An 18,710-nucleotide genomic window follows, 5' to 3' on the forward strand; every position below is an offset into this window, starting at 1 on the left:
AATATAAATGAGAAAAATAAATGGCAAATACATTAATTAATTCAGTAAATTTATTTTGGATGCCTCTTTTGTGCCAGACACTAGGGATTGTGGATACAATGAACAAACAATTGTGCCTGCCTTCATGGAGTTTGTAGTTTAGTGGGGTTAGGATAGAAAATAACCAGAAACATGAGACAAGATTATGATAAATGATATAAGGAAATACATATATATGTGATGATAAGTGAAACTGAGAAAATAAAAGGGTGGTGTGCTAGGGAGACATTAATGGAGCGCATGGTCAGGAAGCTTGCATGAGAAGTGAGAGCTGAAGGATAAGGAGAAGCCAGGCCTGTGAAGACCTGGGAAGAGAGCACTCTGGAAGATATGGTCTGGAGATATAAAGACCAAGGAGTGGGCTTAGTATGTTCTTCTCGCAACCAAAGAGAAGAATATGAAATGGGCTGGGAGACACAGGTAGGAGTCAATTTTTGTGTGACCTTGCTGGCCATACTATAAAGAGTTTGGATTTTATCTTTGGAGCAGTGGAAAGCTGTTGCGGGGTTTTAAGTAGGAAATTGGAATGATTCCAATTTATGCTTTAAAAACAGCGCTTTGGTTTCCAGGTGGGAAATGGAGAAGCAGGGAGACTGGTCAGGAGAGATGATGGTGGCTTGGATGACAGTTGTAAGAGTGGAATTGGGAAGAAGTGGATGGATTCCACACATGGAGTTCATATGACTTGCTCTTGGATTGTATTGTGGAGACTGGGGAAAAGGGAGGAATCAAAAAATTGCTAATTTTTTGGCTTGAAGAATGGATTGAGACTGGCACTGGGAGAAAATAGAGGATTGGGCTGTGGAAAGAACAAGAGCTCTGTTATGAGCATAGATAGTTTGAAATGCTTATTAGACATTCTTCTGGAGATATTAAGCAGGCAATTGAATATACAAATCTGTTGCTTAAGGGAGAGTTTGGGATTAGAGATACAAATTTGGGGGTCATCAGCTATGAGGATGGATGATACCACCCAGAGAGAATTGAGTAAGAGGTGAGGATGCCTGATTGATATTCCTACTCCTTGCCTCTATTTTAATTCAGAGCAAGCATTGCTGATTGATCATAACCCTTTTGTTACTGAGCCCAAACCCCAGAACCTTCTCCAGGCAGTCACTACCTATCAATTGATGAATTAAAAAAAGATAGGTCTTTTTTGGCTAAAGTAAGCATATAAGTTAATCTTGAGGAATGAACACTTTTTTGGACACAAAATTCTAGGTAGAATTTATTGTGAAGACCTTTGCCCAACAATGATAATAAAAATAATAGTGACAACATTTTTAAATGCTCTCTGGTTTCCACAGTGATTTTACATACAATCTTTTTTTTTTGTTTGGTTTTTTTATTTGCTATTTTACATACATTTAATAGACGTTTGAATATCATCCTGGAAGATTCTGACTTCGATTTTGTGGAAGGTACAGAAGCATTCTTTAAGTGACTATCTTTTATCTCAGCTGTTGTCAAAAACTGCCATCATACCACTTAACAGTGATGTAGTAGTGAAGGCCTTTCTTTGTGCGGAAAAGTGAATGTTGCCCAGGGTAGTTTTATGTTGGTAGAGCGCTCTGCCTGGGCCGAGCAACTCCATTGTAGGGGACCATTCTTGCTTCGTGCCATCTGTGGCCTTGATTTTTACACCCGAAAAACACTGGTGTTTTCCTCTCTTGCACACCTGAAGCTGCAATTTATACAATTATAGAATGCTAAGCTGGGAAGGTCCTTGGAGATCTCCTAGTCCACCCACTGCTTTTGCAGATGAGAAGACAGAGGCCCAAGGTCAATATTTCAAGGATTGCTTTTTGTTGTAACATGCTTTTTTGGGATGAGATTCTTCAAGGTCAATATACAAGTCTGTGATGTTGCTTTGGCAAAGCAGCCTTTGAAGTTCTGTGTTTCAAAGGTTCCTCATGCAGTTCTGGAGAAATAACCAAGGAGTTATACAGTTAGAAGAGGTAGCCAGAGTGGGAAAGGAGGCCACTGCGCATACCTTTGGTGTTCATTTATCATCCTCTGAATGGTTTTCTCTACCTCTGTTCTCTCAGTTCCCCCCTTCTGATGCCAGGAAGTGTAGTGTAAAATAATGAGATAACGCCTAGTTTATCATGACAAGGGTGAGACTGAGTTTGAAGTGATAGATGCTCTCATTATGGGAATGCTGGAGAAAGAAAGATTCCCGTCTTCTAGGTCTGCTGGATTGGCCTCAACTTCAATAAATAGTTCATGAGGAAAGTCATTCATTGCATATTTGCAGAGGAATTCCAAGCATACTTATGGATCACCAGCATGCCTTGCATTTATTTATTCTTTTAGCAAAGGCAGAGTTGTCTGGCATTATTAGTACTAGTAAATCCTTGCTGAGTAAAAGGCAGGAGCAGGTTTTTTTTAGATACTGTGGGGAAGAAGGAAACCAAATCCATGGAGAAATGTGAAATTGGTGCCTGCTAAGTGGCATTTGGGTCCTGCTAAGCCCAAGCTCCTTTGGATTTAGGATCCCATTTATCTGACTGCCTCTTACCTTATTTACAGCAAGTTAATCTGTTTGCAGCAGGCCCAATTGCTCAGTGTCCCGTCAAAATTCCTGTCAGGAAATCACTGGATGGCCAATTGTGCACATGTCAAAATGACAAGTGGGTATGGTGACAGAGATGGCATTTTAGGGTTTTGCATTGAATGAATATAGCTGTATGGCATGGTGGATGGCTTCTGAAAATGAGAACTATTGACAAGAGGGGAAAATGAAAAAATGCAATCTGGATCCTTTGGGCATGGCTTTTTTTTAACAGCAGGTCTTTTCCCTTCTTCTTTTTTATGTTCCCTTTCTTCCTTTTCCTCTATTTCTCCTCTTTCTTCCTCTTCTCCTCGCTTGTTTCTCCCCTCCCATTTCTCCTCTTCCTTCTTCTTGACTCCTAGGTATAGAAAGAGAGATCCATGCAGCCCCCCATGTGAGTGAGAAATTAATTCAGCTGTTCCGGAACAAGAGTGAATTTACCTTTTTGGCCACCATCCAGCAGAAGCCATCGACTTCAGGGGTGGTACTGTCCATTCGAGAACTGGAACACAGGTAAGAAAGTTCTTTCTACGTTTGAAAATCTATTTAGAACCAGTGGCCTTTACAAAATGCCTTGGAACTTAGGGGTCATAGCTCCATGGAGACATTTAGCCAACTGAGGCCTTTTTCTGTTGAACGCATTAATTAGTGTATTTAGGATTAAGAATTTACTTTTGGAAAAGTGGCTTTCTTGTTTGCTTTCCAAGGACCACGCATGAGTCACTTTCTCAACTATTTTCTATTCATAGAAAACCAGATTCTTGTTTTGCTATCATTTTTAGATCATTGAGCAAGTTAATTAGCTATCTTAATTTTAACAACAGTCTTCAACAAGCATTTATCGTGTCTGCTTTATGCAGGTACTGTCATTGATACTGAGCATATTAAGATGAATCATACAGAATTTGTATCCTAAAAATCACATAAACTAGTAGGGAAGATGGAAAAAATAAGTGTCAGAAAGTCATAAGTGAGATGCTAGAAGTCTGTTTTTAGAGACAAAGGTAAAAGTGGTCAATTCAACTAAGAGTGGTGGTGCCCAAGACAGGCTGTAGGAAGAATGGTCATATAAGGGAGAAAAGTGAATAGATATTTGACAGGTTGAGTGGAAAAGAATAAGGGATGAGGAGAATAACAGTCCAAAAAGAAGTTTCCATGATTTTGAGGAGGAACAGGTGAGTGGATAAGTGTTTGGAACATAAAAGTATGTGTGGGGAAAGTTAGGAGTTTGAGATGGGCAATGAGGGTTTAGGATATTAGAGTATGTGGGAACCAGATCACTGAAATTTTCTGTCCCTTCTTGAAGTACTTAGGCATTTGCCCTTGAAGTCACTCTTCCTTCAATTTATCATTTCCCTGTCCCTTTCAGTCTAGGATGTCAGTGCTTCTGTTTATACAAATTTTGCAAAACCCTTGTCAGCTTACGTGCAGTTAAAGGGATCCAGATCATCAAACAAAAGGACCTTTCACAGGTCATTCCAGAATAACTGCATTTCCAAACATAACCTCCTTGGAGATGTCTTACTAGATCCATGTCTAGTCATACCCTCTTTGGCAAAGCATTACTAAGTTAAGTACTGAAATGGAGTACTCTCCTTTTGGGGAGGCATGCAAGGGTTTTAAATTTTAGAAGAGATCACTCTTCGTTTTGGGGTTCAAAGTAATGCTTTTTAGGTAGTTAACAGTATTAATTTTTAACGCCAACTTCTTGTATATTAGTTGAAAATATTTATGAAGTGTATATTGTATTCTAGATACCATGGCAGGTTTTGTGGGGAAATCAAAGAAACAAAATCTTCCCAAAACTTACATTGAAGGTTGGCATTAAGAGGCAAGGTGGGACCTATGAAAAGTTAGAGGATGCAAAAGAGCTGAATAGTAAAGAGATGATAGAGTGGGTAACAAGACAGTGTGTGGCTAATTTCAAAATTATGTAGAAGTCATTAAGTGCACTGAATTTAGTACATTGGGTTTGTAGGTTAGGGAAAAGTACATGGAGAGATGACTCTTGAATGGGTAGAATTTTGGCAGGTATGAGAAGAGGAAAGATGCATCAAGCAGGACAAACAGTTGTGGGTAGTCACAGAGGTGAGGAGATGGAGGGAAATGCAAGTTTTTTTTGGGGGGTGGGGGAGCATTGGACAGACCAATTTGTCTAGTATAGAGGGTCTTTTCATGCACATTTTCAAAAGGAGTTGTGAGGATGAACAGTTTTGTCTCTTTTGAAGGCTTAACTTTGCTGTTGGGGTTTAATCAAGGCTCCCAGAAAAGGCATGCTCAGGTCCTCCTAATCCCTGGTCTGTGGTTGTAAAGATGTTATTAGTTGTGTCCAAACTGATTGAGAGTGGGCTTTCATACAATCTGGCTGATATTCTTATAAAGCAAAAAATATAGGACATGGAAAAAGAAGTCACAGAGGGAGTTGGAAGCTGAAAGTCAAAAGAACCTGCAAGAGAAAGGAGGGGACATGCCCATGTGACAGAGAAGCCATGGCAGTACAGTGATTGCCAGCCAGCCAGAAGATACCAACCTGGGGAGGAAGCAAGCCTTCCATCCTTTGAAACGATGAACCAATAAATTCATTTATCTCAGCCCATAAGTGGTATTTTTCATAGCTGCTGAGAAACTGAAGTTTTGGTATGTTACAAATGACTAAAAATGTGGAGGTAGCTTTGTAATTGGACACTGGGTAGAGGTTAGAAGAATTGCAAGGTGCTTGATAGAAAAACTTAGATTGCTTTGAAGAAATTGTTGGTAGAAGTATGGACAATAAAGGTACTTCACGTGAAGACTTAGAAGAAACATGGATGTGTTGTTGGAAACTCGAGGAAAGATGAGCCTTGTTATAAAAGTGACAGATAACTTGAGGGAATTGTGGTCTGATTTTGTTCGGAAGGCAGAACTTGAAAGCGATGAACTTGGATATCTAGATGAGGATATCTGATCTGGTTTCTCCTTGTTGCTTATAGTAAAATGTGAGAGGAGGGGGATAAGCTGAGAATTAAACTCTTAAGCACAAAGGACTCAGAAATTGATGACTTGGAAAATTCTCAGCCTATATAGATAAGAGACTCGGGTCAGAAACAGCTGTATCAGGGACCTCCCTGAGCTTTGGGCAGTGAATCCCTAGAGAACAGTTACTCAACTTACTAACCCTTTGCCAAAGAGTGTATTACTGGACATAGATCCAGTAAGACATCTCCAAGGAGGTTATGCTCGGAAATGCAGTTATCCTGGAAGGACCTGTGAAAGGTCCTTTTGTCTGATGGTCTGGATCCCTTTAAGTGCATGTAAAGCTGACAAGGGATTTGCAAAATTTATATAAACAGAAGCACTGACACCTTGGACCGAAAGGGACAGGGAAGTGATAAATTGAAGGAAGAGTGACTTCAAGGGAAAACCATGGAAGCAAAGACCTAAACTGAAAAGATCTCTTCAGGCTGCGAGAGTGGCCTGGATGGGATGAGGGGTCCTACCCTGATATTTGGAGAGAGTTTGGCTGCCATCCCAATGTTTGGAGAGGGTGAGGTATATGCCCATGTGTTGGGGAAAATTTAGTTGCTACCTCAGTGTTTGTAGGGGCTGCACCCCAGTTTTCAGGTAGGCTGAGACCACCGGTCCAGTATTCAGAGAGTGAGGTGAGGGGCATAGCATTAGGGGAGAGTAAGTCCACTGGGCAAGCATTTGGAAAGTGTGGGGCTGCTATTCCAACAGGTCCAGAAGCCAAGTATCAACTCACAGATAACTCAGACCTTAAAATCTAATGGTGTTTGCTCGACTGGGTTTTGAACTTGCTTGCCGTCTATGGCCCCTGTTTTCCTTCCAGTTTTTCTCTTCGTGGATGGGGATGTCTATCCTATGCCTGTCCCACCATTGCATTTTGGAAGCATTTAACTTGTCTTTCAGGGTTCATAGGTCCACAGAGAGAGACAGAGCATTTTACCCTAGGATGGACCAAGCTTATAATGGATTTTGATGAAACTTTGGATTTAAAGTTCTAAAATGGATTAAGGCTTTTTGGATGTTGTGATGGAATGAATATATTTTGCTTGTGGGAAGAACATGACTTTTTGGGGTCCAGAGCATGGACTATCAGGGATTGAATTGTGTCCCCCACAAAATGCATGTTTGGTTCCTAATTCTTGGTTCTGTGGGTGTGAACCCATTTGAAATAGAACCTTTGAAAATGTTATTAGTAATGTGCGTCGAAATTGAACAAGGGTGGCTGAAATCCTTACAAACAAAAGAAATTGGACATGGAAAAAAAAAGCCACAGTGGGGTGCTGGAAACCAGAGTTCAATGGAACCTGGAAGAGAAAGGAGAGGACATGGCCTTATGATAGAAAAGCCTGCCAGTCAGAATGCCACCGACCCTGGGAGAAAGCAAGCCTTCTAATCTCTAAAACTGTGAGACAGTAAATTCCTGTTATTTAAGCCAACCCATTGTGTGGTAGTTGTCATAGCAGTTGGGGAACTAAGACATTTGCTCTCAGCCTCAAAGGGATGGGATGGACCCTGATCCTTTTGTGGGGTTGTTGTCAGCATAATGAGCTGGGCCAGCCCAGAGGAGGTGAGGTGATGTGTATGCCTATGAGCAGGTACAGGTTACAGTCAACAGGTGGTCTATAGTCTGGGAGAGGAAAGGTTCTCATTGCCCCAGGATGGTGATGTAAAGACAAGTCTCTGCTTCGTAATCATGGAAGACCATATCCTTGACCTGTTGGTCTGTCTTTTTGATTGAAGCTCTCCTAGTGGGTACCCCAGTTTAGCTTGATTTACATTTCTCTGATGGCTAATAATGTTGAGCATCATTTTATGTGCTTATATGCCATTTATTTATCTTCTTTGGAGAAATGCCTGGTCAGATCCTTTGCTCATATTTAAAATTGGGTTGTCTTTTTATGGTTAACTTGTTATAATTCTTTATTTTAGAGACTCTTTAATGTGTCTCTTATCAGATAGATGACTTGCAAAAATATTTTAACATTGTGTGGACTGTCTTTTCACTTTGGAAACATGAAAGTTTTTAATTTTTATGATGTCCAGTTTATTTTTTCCTTTTTTTTGCTTGTGCTTTTGATGTCATAGCTAAGAAACCATTGCCTAACAGAAGGCAATGACAATTTTCTCCTATAATTTCTTCATTGAGTTTTGTAGTTCTAGCTCTTACATTTAGATTTTTGACCCATTTTGAGTTAATTTTTATATATGGTATGATGACAGGGGTCCACCTTCATTCATTTGCATGTGAATATCCAGTTGTTCTAGCACCATTTGTTGAAAAGACTGTTTTTTCCCAATGAATTGTCTTGGCACCCTTGTCAGAAATCAATTGACCATAATTATGAGAGTTTATTTCTGGAGTCTCCATTCAATTCCGTTGATATATATGTTTATCCTTATGCCAATCTTGATTACTTTTATTTATTGAATATTGTGTAATCGAGACATTCAAGTCCTTCAACTTTGTTCTTCTTAATCAAGATTGTTTTGGTTATTGTCGTCCTTTTGAATTTCCATATAAGTTTTAGAATCAGCTTGTCAGTTTCTTCAAAAACTCAGCTGGGATTTTGATAGAAATTGTGCTGAATCTGTAGGTTAATTTGGGGAATATTGCCCTATTAAAAATATTGAGTTGTCTGATCCATGAATACAGGATGTCTTTTCATTTATTTAGGACTTCTTTAATTTATCTCAGCAATATTTTGTAGTACTCAGGCTATAATTTTTACACTGCTTTTGCTAAATTTATTCCTAAGAATTTTATTCTTTTGGTTGCTATTTTAATGAAATTATTTAAAAATTTTGTTTTCTATTTGCTTATTGCTACTATATAGAAACACAACTGATTTTTTTCTTTATTAGAGAAGTTTTGGATTTATAGAAACAATCTCACATAAAATATCGGATTCCTATAAACCACCCTACCAACAACAACCTTGCATTGGTGTGGAGCATTTGTTAAATTTGATGATAGCACATTTTTGTAATTATGCTATTAACTAAACCCCATGGTTTAACTTAGGATTCACTATGTAGCGTACTTCCATGGATTTTTTTTAAAAATTGTATTCTGTTACCCTATATACAACAGAATTTTCTCCTTTTAATCACATCCTCACATACATTTCAGTGCTGTTAATTACCTTCACAATGCTGTGCTTCCATCACCGCCATCAATTGTGAAAACATTCCCATCATTCCAAATGGCAACCCGTACATCTTAAGCCTTAACTTCCCATTCCCTGTTTCTTTGTTCTAGATTCTGACGATGGGCTTGCTTATTCTAACTGTTTCAGATCAGTAAGATCATACAATAGTTGTCCTTTCGTATCTGGCTTACTTCACACAACATGATGTCATCAGGGTTCATCCATGTTGTCATATGTGTCAGGACTTCATTCCTTTTTAAGGCTGAATAATATTCCACTGTATATTTATGTTTTATTTATCCAGCCGTCGATTAATGGACACTTGGGTTGCTTCCATTTTTTGGCAATTCTGAATAGTGCCACTGTGAACATCGCTGTGCAAATATGTCTGAGTCCCTGCTTTCAATTCTTTTAGGCATGTACTGAGTAGTGTGTCTGCTGTGTCTTATGGTAGTTCCATGCTTAGCTTTCTTAGGAACCTTTGAACTGTCTTCCACAGTGCTACATCATTTTATATTGCCACCGGCAATGAATGAGTGTTCCTATTTCTTTGCCTCCTCTCCAATACTTATTTTCTTCTATTTTTTAATAGCAGCCATTTTAATGGGTGTGAAATGTATCTCATTGTGGTTTTGATTTGCATTTCCATGATGACCAATGGTATTGAACAACTTGTCTTGTACTTTCTGGTCATTTTAATATCTTCTTTGGGGAAATGTCTATTCAAGTCTTTTGCCCATTTTTAAATTGGTTTGTCTTTTTTGTTGTTGGGTTGAAGGATTTTTAAATATATTCTGGATAGTAAACCTTTATCAGATATGTGGTTTCCAAATATTTTCTCCTATTGTGTAGGTTGTTGTTTTGCTTTCATGATAAAGTCCTTTGAGGTGCAAAAGTTTTAAATTTGGATGAGATTCCACTTATCTATTTGTTGTTATTGCTTTTGCTTTGGGTATAAAGTCTAAGACAGCACTGTCTAACAGAAGTGCTGAAGATGCTTCCCTATGTTTTCTTCTAGGAGTTTGATGGTTCTATCTCTTACATTTAGGTGTCTGATTCATTTTGAGTTGATATTTTTATATGGTGCAGTGTAGGGTCCTCCTTTTTTATTGGCAAATGGTGATCCAGTGTTTCCAGCATCATTTGTTGAGGAGAGTGTTATTTCCCAATTGAGTGTTTTTTGCCCCAAAATGCAATTGATTTTTGCATACTGTTCTTATGTTCTTCAACCTTTCTGAACACATTTATTGATCTGAATAGTTTTTTTTAGCAGATTCCTTAGGATTTTCTACATATAAGATCATGTCATCTACAGATATTTATAGATAGTTTCACTTCTTTCTTTCTTTCTTTCTTATCTGTATGCCTTTTATTTTGCTTTTTTCCCTATTGTCCTCGCTAGAACTTCCAAGCAGTTCAATATTGAATGAATAGAAGTAATGAGAATAGATACTCTTGTCTTGTTTCTGAACTTAGGGGAAAAGCTTTCTATCTTACGTTGTTAAGTATGATAACTGTTGATTTTCATAGATGCTCTTTATCTAGTTGTGAATGTTCCCTTCTATTTCTAGCTTGTTCATTGTTTTTCCTTTTATTATCATGAAGGGGTGTTGAGTATTGTGGAGTGCTTTTTCTGCATCTATTGTGATGATTGTGTAGTTTTTATCTTTTTGTTCTGTTGATGTGGTGTATTACACAAATGGATTTTCAAGTGTTAAATTATCCCTGCATTCTAGGATAAATCCCACTTGGTCATGTTGTATAATCCTTTTTATATATTGCTAGATTTGATTTGCTAGTATATTCATTAGATACTGGTCTTTAATGATTTTCTTTTGCTGTGTTTGGTTTTGTATTAGGATTCTTGATGATTTTTAAGCTGGTGGTGTAGCTTTCTTTTAAAGCTATTTTTTACTGATTGTTTATCATGTACTAGGCATTTAAATTTTTAGATGATCCCTTTGATCTATTAGGTATAGAACTTTATCATTTAAAAATATTAAGAATTTTGTCTCTCAGTTTCCAGTATTTCTACCAGCTATTTCTTTTTCTTGTGTTATGGTATTGGCTGGAATTTACATAACAGTGCTGAATAGTAATTAAACAGATTAAACGTCCTCATTAAAGTCAGGAAGAAGAAAGCAAGCAATCCTGTTCTTTCTGATTTTAATGAGGGCCTTTAATTTAGTTAATATACTGTCTGGTAATAGTTTCTAATATATATACTCAACATGTAAAGGAAATTTAATTTTTTTCCTTGATTGACTGAAAGTTTAAAAAGTCATGAGTAGCTGTTAAATTTTATTAAATTCCTCTTTGGGGTGCCTTTTGAGATAAATGCATTTTTCTCCTTTCATCTATTAACATAATTTATTACATTAATAGAATCTGAACCATCCCTGAAATCCTCAAAGAAGCTTATATTTACTGATGTTTCAGTTATGATTTTTGTGTCAGTAGTAATAACAACAGCAATAAAAATAAAAATAATGGTAGTTACTAAAATTATTTTCTATCTGATAAATGCTAGGCATTGTTCATCACTTTATACTCAACTTAAATACTTAAACATTTTAACTCACAGGAAAGTGGGACACAATAGGTTTTTTTCTGAATGTAATTTAATTTCAGGCTTTTTGAAATCTTTCATGGTTTGGAATGGTTTAAATATATAGGCAATACTTCTCATGTAAATACTTTTTTATAGAATTAGCCTGAAAGTAATATGGGCTGATAATTTGTTTTGGGTGATGCTGGGAAAGCTTTTATTATTGCAAATATTCATTTTCCATTTCTGTTATGGCATTGTTCTATTTAATTAACTTTGAGCTCTTCTTTGGATCAGTTTACATTTTTTAGGAAATCATTTATCTCATTGAGATTTGCATCTTTGGGGCAAATAGTTGGGCATTATATTCATTTATACCTGTGATTTTATCTTATTTATTTCTAATGTGAGATATGTGTGTGTTTATCTTCTTTTCTTGGCCAGGATCACCATGGAATTTGTAATTAAATGAAGCAGTATTTACTTTTATTGATCAATTCTACTGTTTTTCATTTCAAATTCTTTGGTCTCTGCTTCTCTCCCTACCTCCTTTTGGATCCTTTATTGGCTGTCTTAGCAGCTTGAATGCTTAGTTTGTTTTCAGTATCTGTTTACAGGTAAAAATCACTGACAATTTTATGTTTTCTTCTGAGTGTTGCTTTGAATATAGCACATTAATTTTGTGATATTGTATTTTCTGTACTTTTCTATAGTTTTTAACTTCAATTTTTATTTACTCTTTGATCCTAATTAGAGGCATATTTAAAGAATTCCAAAGTGATTAAATTTATAGAGATATTTAATGGATACTTTCTGGTTTTATTGTTGAGATATTAAAAAGGGCTGTAAAATTTCTAGATTTCAAGAGACTGTTTTCTCTGATGATCTTGTACATGTTCAGTATTTTTAAGTTTTGGAGGGACATTTTAAAAGAAAAATATGTATATATGTACATGTATATGTATGTATTCTTCAATACTCTATCTTTAAAAATGATACACACAGAACTTTACATGTGTCACATTATAGTTGTGTTAGTTAATACTTCTGTGTGTTCTTATTTATTTATTGTCTGTTTGAACTATGAAATTCTGAGAGAGGAAGACTCGTGGCTTCTGCTTTGATTAGAGTTTTCCCACATTCTCCTTGAATGGGTTCAAAGGTTAGGCCTGGAAATATCATGTATTTACCTGCACTATGTTTAATTAATCCATATTGGGAAATTTTGTCTAGAAGTGTGTCAAGGATGAGGGGATATGGATCTTGGAATAACTAGACAGTCTTTGTCTTGATTCTTTTAAATATTTCCCATTTAGCTTGTGCCCAAAGACTTGAAAAGAGCATAGGTAGAAGATTGTATCACACATGGATTTCTTTAAGTAGTATACTTTTAAGGAATTACTGAGCACTAGGTAAATAAATATTGAATGAATAAATGATTCATTTTCTCCATCTCTGGTTAGAATTGCCTGCAGATTTCATGGCTAGGTTCAAAGGTTCACCTGGAACACATTGGCTCCCAGGGACAAGTGTTACCCAGATATGCTCCTTTTGGGAGACTGCACAGCACTGGAAAGAGCAAAGGTTTTGGTATGTGGAGACTGAAATTAAATATTTTGGTATTTTTGTGAGCAAGAGAAGTGTTTGGAAAGCACCTAGCATAGTTCTTGGCACGTAATAGGAACCCAATTAAAAAAGTGATGGTGATGTTGACACGAGGACATTGTTGAGATGAAAATTGATGCTGAAGGCAGACAGGTGCTGAGTAGCGGCCAGATTAAAAAAAAATCACTTTTCACGTTCAGTTGTTAGAAGATAATGACATCTATCACCCAAACCTGGAAATGTTCAATTTCCAGTGCCTTCACCCCTGCACAGCGGGGGACCAGCAGCATGGGTCTGAGCACCCTCCCTAGCCATCATGTGCACCATAGGAAGTCATCATCCAGCGGCCTTTCCCAAGCCATCGGCCAGAGAAACTTCATTTGCTCTTTGGAAATCATTGCTTCAATTACTGCTAGACTTTCAGCTACCCTTAGGTAAGGTTGTTATTGAATTAATGGGAGAAGAGTTTTCTTCTAGCCAAAGGCAGGCATCTCTCTTACTTGGTGGGGACCCAGCAGCCAGACGTGGAACATGTGGGAGACTGTGATTCCTCAAACGAGGAGTGAACTTGTTGACATAGCAATATGTGCAGACTCTCTAGGTAACTGAGCCAATTGAGTTCCCATGAATATCATAAGTGGTAGATAAAATGAAATGGAAAACTCAAATATGAAAACCATTGAGAGTATACCTGGAGGTAGCAATGGAAATAGGCTCTTTTATGTAATGGAATGAGTACTCTGTTATTAATTCTAATCTATATTTCTAATTTGATGGATTTTTTTTTATAGTACCAATAGAGCGCATCAGATGAGCAACAAAAATGAATCTGTCTTCCTGAACTATCGTAATGGCTTTGCAGATTTAATGTTTATTTTTCCTGATTCAAATGTGTTAATACAGAGCTTTGTTAAAATAGAAAGCTTAATTAACATAGATTAAATCTAATTGAATGTTCTGCCGGTATATGTAACTTTGTAAGATATAATGGTAAATCTTCTGTTTTACAGTTTTACTCTTAAATTATAGATAAAATTAAATCTAAGCAAAATTAGGTAGAAAGCTAAGAGCTAGGCATGTAAGAAAAAGCATCCTGAGGAATGCTTATATGAGGAGCTGAAGAGGAGGACATGTTTGGATTCCTAAAAAAGTATTATTTCTTTGATGAACATTTTGTATTTTTGAAGATTCTCTGTAGTTTTCTGTGTTCTTATAGTGGAAAGAATTTTCCACTTTGATATCAGGCACATTTGGGTTCAGTTCAATCTCCAGATGTGTGAAATTTTGCAATTATTTTTAATTTATTTCAGGCTCTGTGTTCTTCCACGTGAAGTTGAAGGTGTCATTTTCTTTGTCGTGGATTTGTTGCAAGGATTCATGAGAGCACCGAGGTGACCATTTCCTTCCATGCCTCTGTGTGAAGGAACTCAATCAATATCATTTCCTTCCTCTCCTCAGGACTGCTTTAGATATTTCCTAGTTTCTTTCCAGATTCTTCAGAAGGAGAAGAAGTAGATATTGAGACCTTCCCACCATTTGAAATAGTAATTAGGGCTTCATATCAAGAGACTTGATAATCCAGAACAATGGATCATACAAATGGAATGCATTCTGTAATTTTTAAGCACCTTTATCTTCCTGATTATGGATGACTTAAGCTAATATTTAAATTACTTTGCACTTTCAAATAATGTATTGAAGAATCTCAGAATGGAAAGTAGGAGGTGAAGGAAGTTCTCTGGAAGAGTGTTACATAGCTTGGTGAAGCCAGCCTAAGAAAAAACTTTTTCCTTGGTACATGGGAAAAATTGAACCTCTTAAATAAAAGTTGATTCTGCCCTCAGTGAGGAACGACATAAGCTTACATTGAAATAAAAGTAGATAGTTTCAATTATTAAACTGCTTTCATTCGGGAAAGGAGAGTACAAAGTTGAAATGAAAATCTTGCCCTAATACAGTTCTAGCCAGGCTCCTCTTGAAGTGTGTAAGCAAGTTGCCACATTCCAAACAAATAAGGAGTGCCTATAATTTGAGAGGCTCCTTCATTAGCAATTTTCAAGAAATATTAATGAAAACCTACCACATGCTAGGAGTGGTGCTAGGAGCTGGGATTCAATCACGGGACATATCGGGGTGGAGGCAGTCGACTAAAAAAACTCCACAAAGTGTGGTTTGTATTCTGGTAGAAGGAGTAACAGAACAGGGCATCTTACCTTGCCCGAAAGGAGTTAGAAAATCTTTCCGTAGAGAGTGATGTTTAATATGCTACAGAGAAGAATAAATAGAAATCAGCTGGAGGGAAAAGATGAATGGAAGAGGGTTCCAGATACAGCCTTAGTATAGGAGGAGAGTTGAGCGAGAGCACGCTGCATTAAAAGAACTGGAGAGAAACTTAGCATGATCGGAGAATAGATGGGGAAGAAGAGGTGATGTGTGGCAAGAAGGGAACTTGGAGAAGCAGACAAGAGGCCAAATTTGTGAATGGCTTTGCAAGCCATGCCATGGGGGGTTAGCCATAGCAGTTTTACCAGGGAAATGGGCAGCCATGGAAGGGATTTAAGTGGAGGTGTGGCATGAGTAGATTTGTATTTTAGAAAGCTCTTCCTGGCTACTTAGTGAGAATGGTATGACAGAAGGCTATTGGAGGCTATTGCAGTCATCTAGAGTCCAGATTCTGGATAAGAGGACAGAGTCCTGGATTAAATTGGATACTAGTGGTGCAGATAAGAAGTTGATTAATTTAGGAGATAATTAGGAGATAGGGTGGACTGGGCGTAGAGGGAGGAGTCAAGGGTGATGCCCAGGGATCTGTTTGGGCTACTGGGAGAATCTGTGCCCCGAGCAGATAGGGCTGGGTGGTAGGATGTCTTTTCTGTCGTTGCTTTGTGTGTGTCACATAGCATAGTTCCTTGCATTTACTTATTCAGTGGTTTTCAGTTGAATAAATTAATAAACCTGTAGAAAATATGAAAAGGTTAATAGCAGGTAGTAAATATTCTCTGGTAAATGGGATCACTGACTTCAGTGGAGGCTTCTTCTTGATAATATTAAACAGCTAAAAGCTGAAATGCATATCACCTAGAGATGCTTCCCAATGCTTGAAATAAGACACCTGCACTCCATCATTTTTATCTTTACACCTACCAAAGTGTGGCTACAACTCCAAGGCGAAGTTTGAAGTATGTATATTTGAAGAGCAAGAGGATGAATAGTTAAGCTGCAGTGGCCACTGGAAAGCAGCAATTTTTCAGGCAGAAATGAAAATGAGTGGAACGATCTCATGTCAGGAAAATGAGTTTTTTCAAGAACACACTTAATTAAATAAAATTTAAATCTGTCATAAGAAATGAAGTTGTTTAAGATGTTTTGACCTTAATTGAAGACAAAAAGTATCATAGCGATAGAATATAATGTTTTGAGCAAGTTGCTCATGCTTGTATGTATGCATATTAGATTTTGGATGGCCTTGTGTTTGAGAAATGGAAAAACAGCAAATGTAGCCATTAACCTTTACTTTTTTAGTGCAAAAGTCACAACTTCATTAATATTTATACAGAAAATCATTTAAGTTCGATAGAATGCTCCTAGAGAATTAAAAAAAGTCATCTTCTTTGACTTTCTTTGGAATTAGTAGCTGTGAAGCACTTGCATGTCTAGATAAATGTATTCACTAAATTGGTTCTGTATGGTAAATTGTGGGCAGATAAGCCTTGCCACTGATGAGAGAGATTTAACTCACTGACTCTCTAAGTTCTGACGCAGACTGTCAGAAGATTGTGAGGGTGGTGCAGTGGCAGAGATGCTCGGCTGGGAGTCTGAAGACTTGGATTCCAGGCCTGGCTGTGCCACTGAACACCTATGAAACTCTGGGCAGGCCACTCTCAGTACCTCAGTTTACTTATCTGTCCAATTGGAATTCATTCGTAATTCATCAAATACTAATCTGTTTCAGACACTAATCTATGTGCTAAGGAGGATTGGCAGATTTTTCAGTAGTGAAGAAGATATGCAAGAGACCTGTCAGGAAACTTGCATTCTAGTGGGATGAGTCAGATGATAAATAAGGGCAAAATTAAATCTAACAACAGATGTGAGGGAAGAAATAATACAGGGGGATGATGGACAGACCAGTGGAGAGGAGGAACCCTGGAAGGTTTTATGAGGATGGGACATTTGAACTGAGTCAAAGAAGGAGCCAGCTATGAGAAAATCAGAAAGAGAAGTGTCTTAAGTAGAGGAGACAGTCAGTGCAAAGATCCTGTGGCAGGATCCAGTTTAGTGGATAGACCAAGAACTGGTATATTTGGAGCTCAGTAAATGGAGGGTGAGGAAAGAGAGTGGCTCTAGATGAGGAGATGTTAACAGTAATCGCTGCCTTAAGGATTTCACAGTGTGAGAGAGGGCACCTCATAAATGATAAAATATATTATTTATAAAAGGCCACATCATTTCAGGTAAAAAAAAATCACTTATTGAGCATCTACCATGTTCAATCCATTATGCTCCTTGGAAACCAAAATAACCTCACAATTTATGAAACTATGATGATTACATAATTTTTTGGAGAACAAAATGAATCTGAGTGTATTTTTTTGTCCTCAGAATTTAATCCCTCCTCCTTTAGCTGATTAAATTGATTGCCAACAGTCATAAACTGGTATAGGAGGAAATAGGCGGTTTGACATCGGAACCATTGTTAGTTCATCTGGAAACAGCCAGGACGAGGTTCTTCCAGCAGTAATGGCAGTTCCTGAGCGGTGGAGGGTCCGTGCTAAGACGAGCATGGCATAGAGGTAGGGAGGTGTGTAGTGTGGGGGATGAGGTGCTCTGAGCTTCCTTGTGGCAGGAGTGCCCGCTGCAGGACAGAAGCTGCAAAGAGGGGGGTTGGTGGCATTGGTGGGCACCCGATAAAAGGCAGCATTCTGGTTTTGTTGGTGAGCAGGGGCTTTAGTTAATAGGATAAAGGTCAAAATTGTAGGTCCCTAGCTGACTTTCAGACAGGCTCTTTTGGGCTCACACCGTATTGGTCCCCACACTATTTTCACATTAAAAAATTAAAAAAAAAATCACAAATTGGTTGCCAACATTTAAAACGTGGGTAATGTAGCCTACGAATTCAGCTTTTCAGTTTCTTGTGGGTCTAGGGCACATGCTTTTCAGATTGCCACGGTCCCTCACTTTCCTGATTGTCTTCCTGTCACTGAACACTTTCTGTTTTTTTTTTTGAATTTATGTAGAGTTAGGAAAAAAGTGAAATTCTTGTACCCATGTCTTACATCCTTATCTAACGAAGGAGAAAAAGAGACTGAAAGGGCTGTTTTTTTTTCAAGAAAAATACTTCATTCTCCCAGTCCCTGTCAGTTCTGTAAGAGCTGCTGGTCCTTCCAGCCACTGGAGTTCAAGGCTCTCTCAGTGGTGACTGGGTGCCGGGGAAGTGGTTTGAAAGCAGAATGACCTTCTAAGGTGGCTGTTTTAGAGGGAGCCTTTTGGTGGTTGTGCAAAGGATACTTTTACCACAGTGACATTTGTGTTGCTCAATAAAGAAGTAGGACAGCCTGGGAATCATGGTTTGGAACAGGTGCTCCTCAAATTGAGAAAGGGGCAAAGATATGAAAAGACCCAGAAGCTCCGTGGATTCCATAAACCATACTTTCCAAATAGGATTTATATCTGAAGATGCATTAGGTTGTTTTCTAATCATCCCTTAAACATTTCATTTTTTTCCCACGGCCATGGCGAATATATTTTCTAAAACCAGAGTTTGGGGAACATATTGCCTGACAAGGAATTTTTACACAGATTTTGGCACCAA

General features: G+C 37.8%; 2 protein-coding genes across 2 annotated transcripts in view; one reads left to right on the top strand and one right to left on the bottom strand.

Moving 5' to 3' along the window:
- Window positions 1-18,710, top strand: part of NELL1 (neural EGFL like 1) — an 884,414-nt gene that overhangs the window by 99,241 nt on the left and 766,463 nt on the right. Inside the window, exon 3 of the mRNA XM_077114226.1 lies at window positions 2,956-3,106. Coding sequence (XP_076970341.1) covers window positions 2,956-3,106 — 151 coding nt within the window. The remainder of the gene's footprint in view (window positions 1-2,955; window positions 3,107-18,710) is intronic.
- LOC143644781 (uncharacterized) overlaps window positions 1-18,710 on the bottom strand; it is a 64,058-nt gene that overhangs the window by 7,271 nt on the left and 38,077 nt on the right. The gene's annotated exons all lie outside the window — the stretch shown is intronic.

The sequence above is a fragment of the Tamandua tetradactyla genome, chromosome 8, assembly GCF_023851605.1.
Source record: "Tamandua tetradactyla isolate mTamTet1 chromosome 8, mTamTet1.pri, whole genome shotgun sequence".
NCBI lineage: Eukaryota > Metazoa > Chordata > Mammalia > Pilosa > Myrmecophagidae > Tamandua > Tamandua tetradactyla.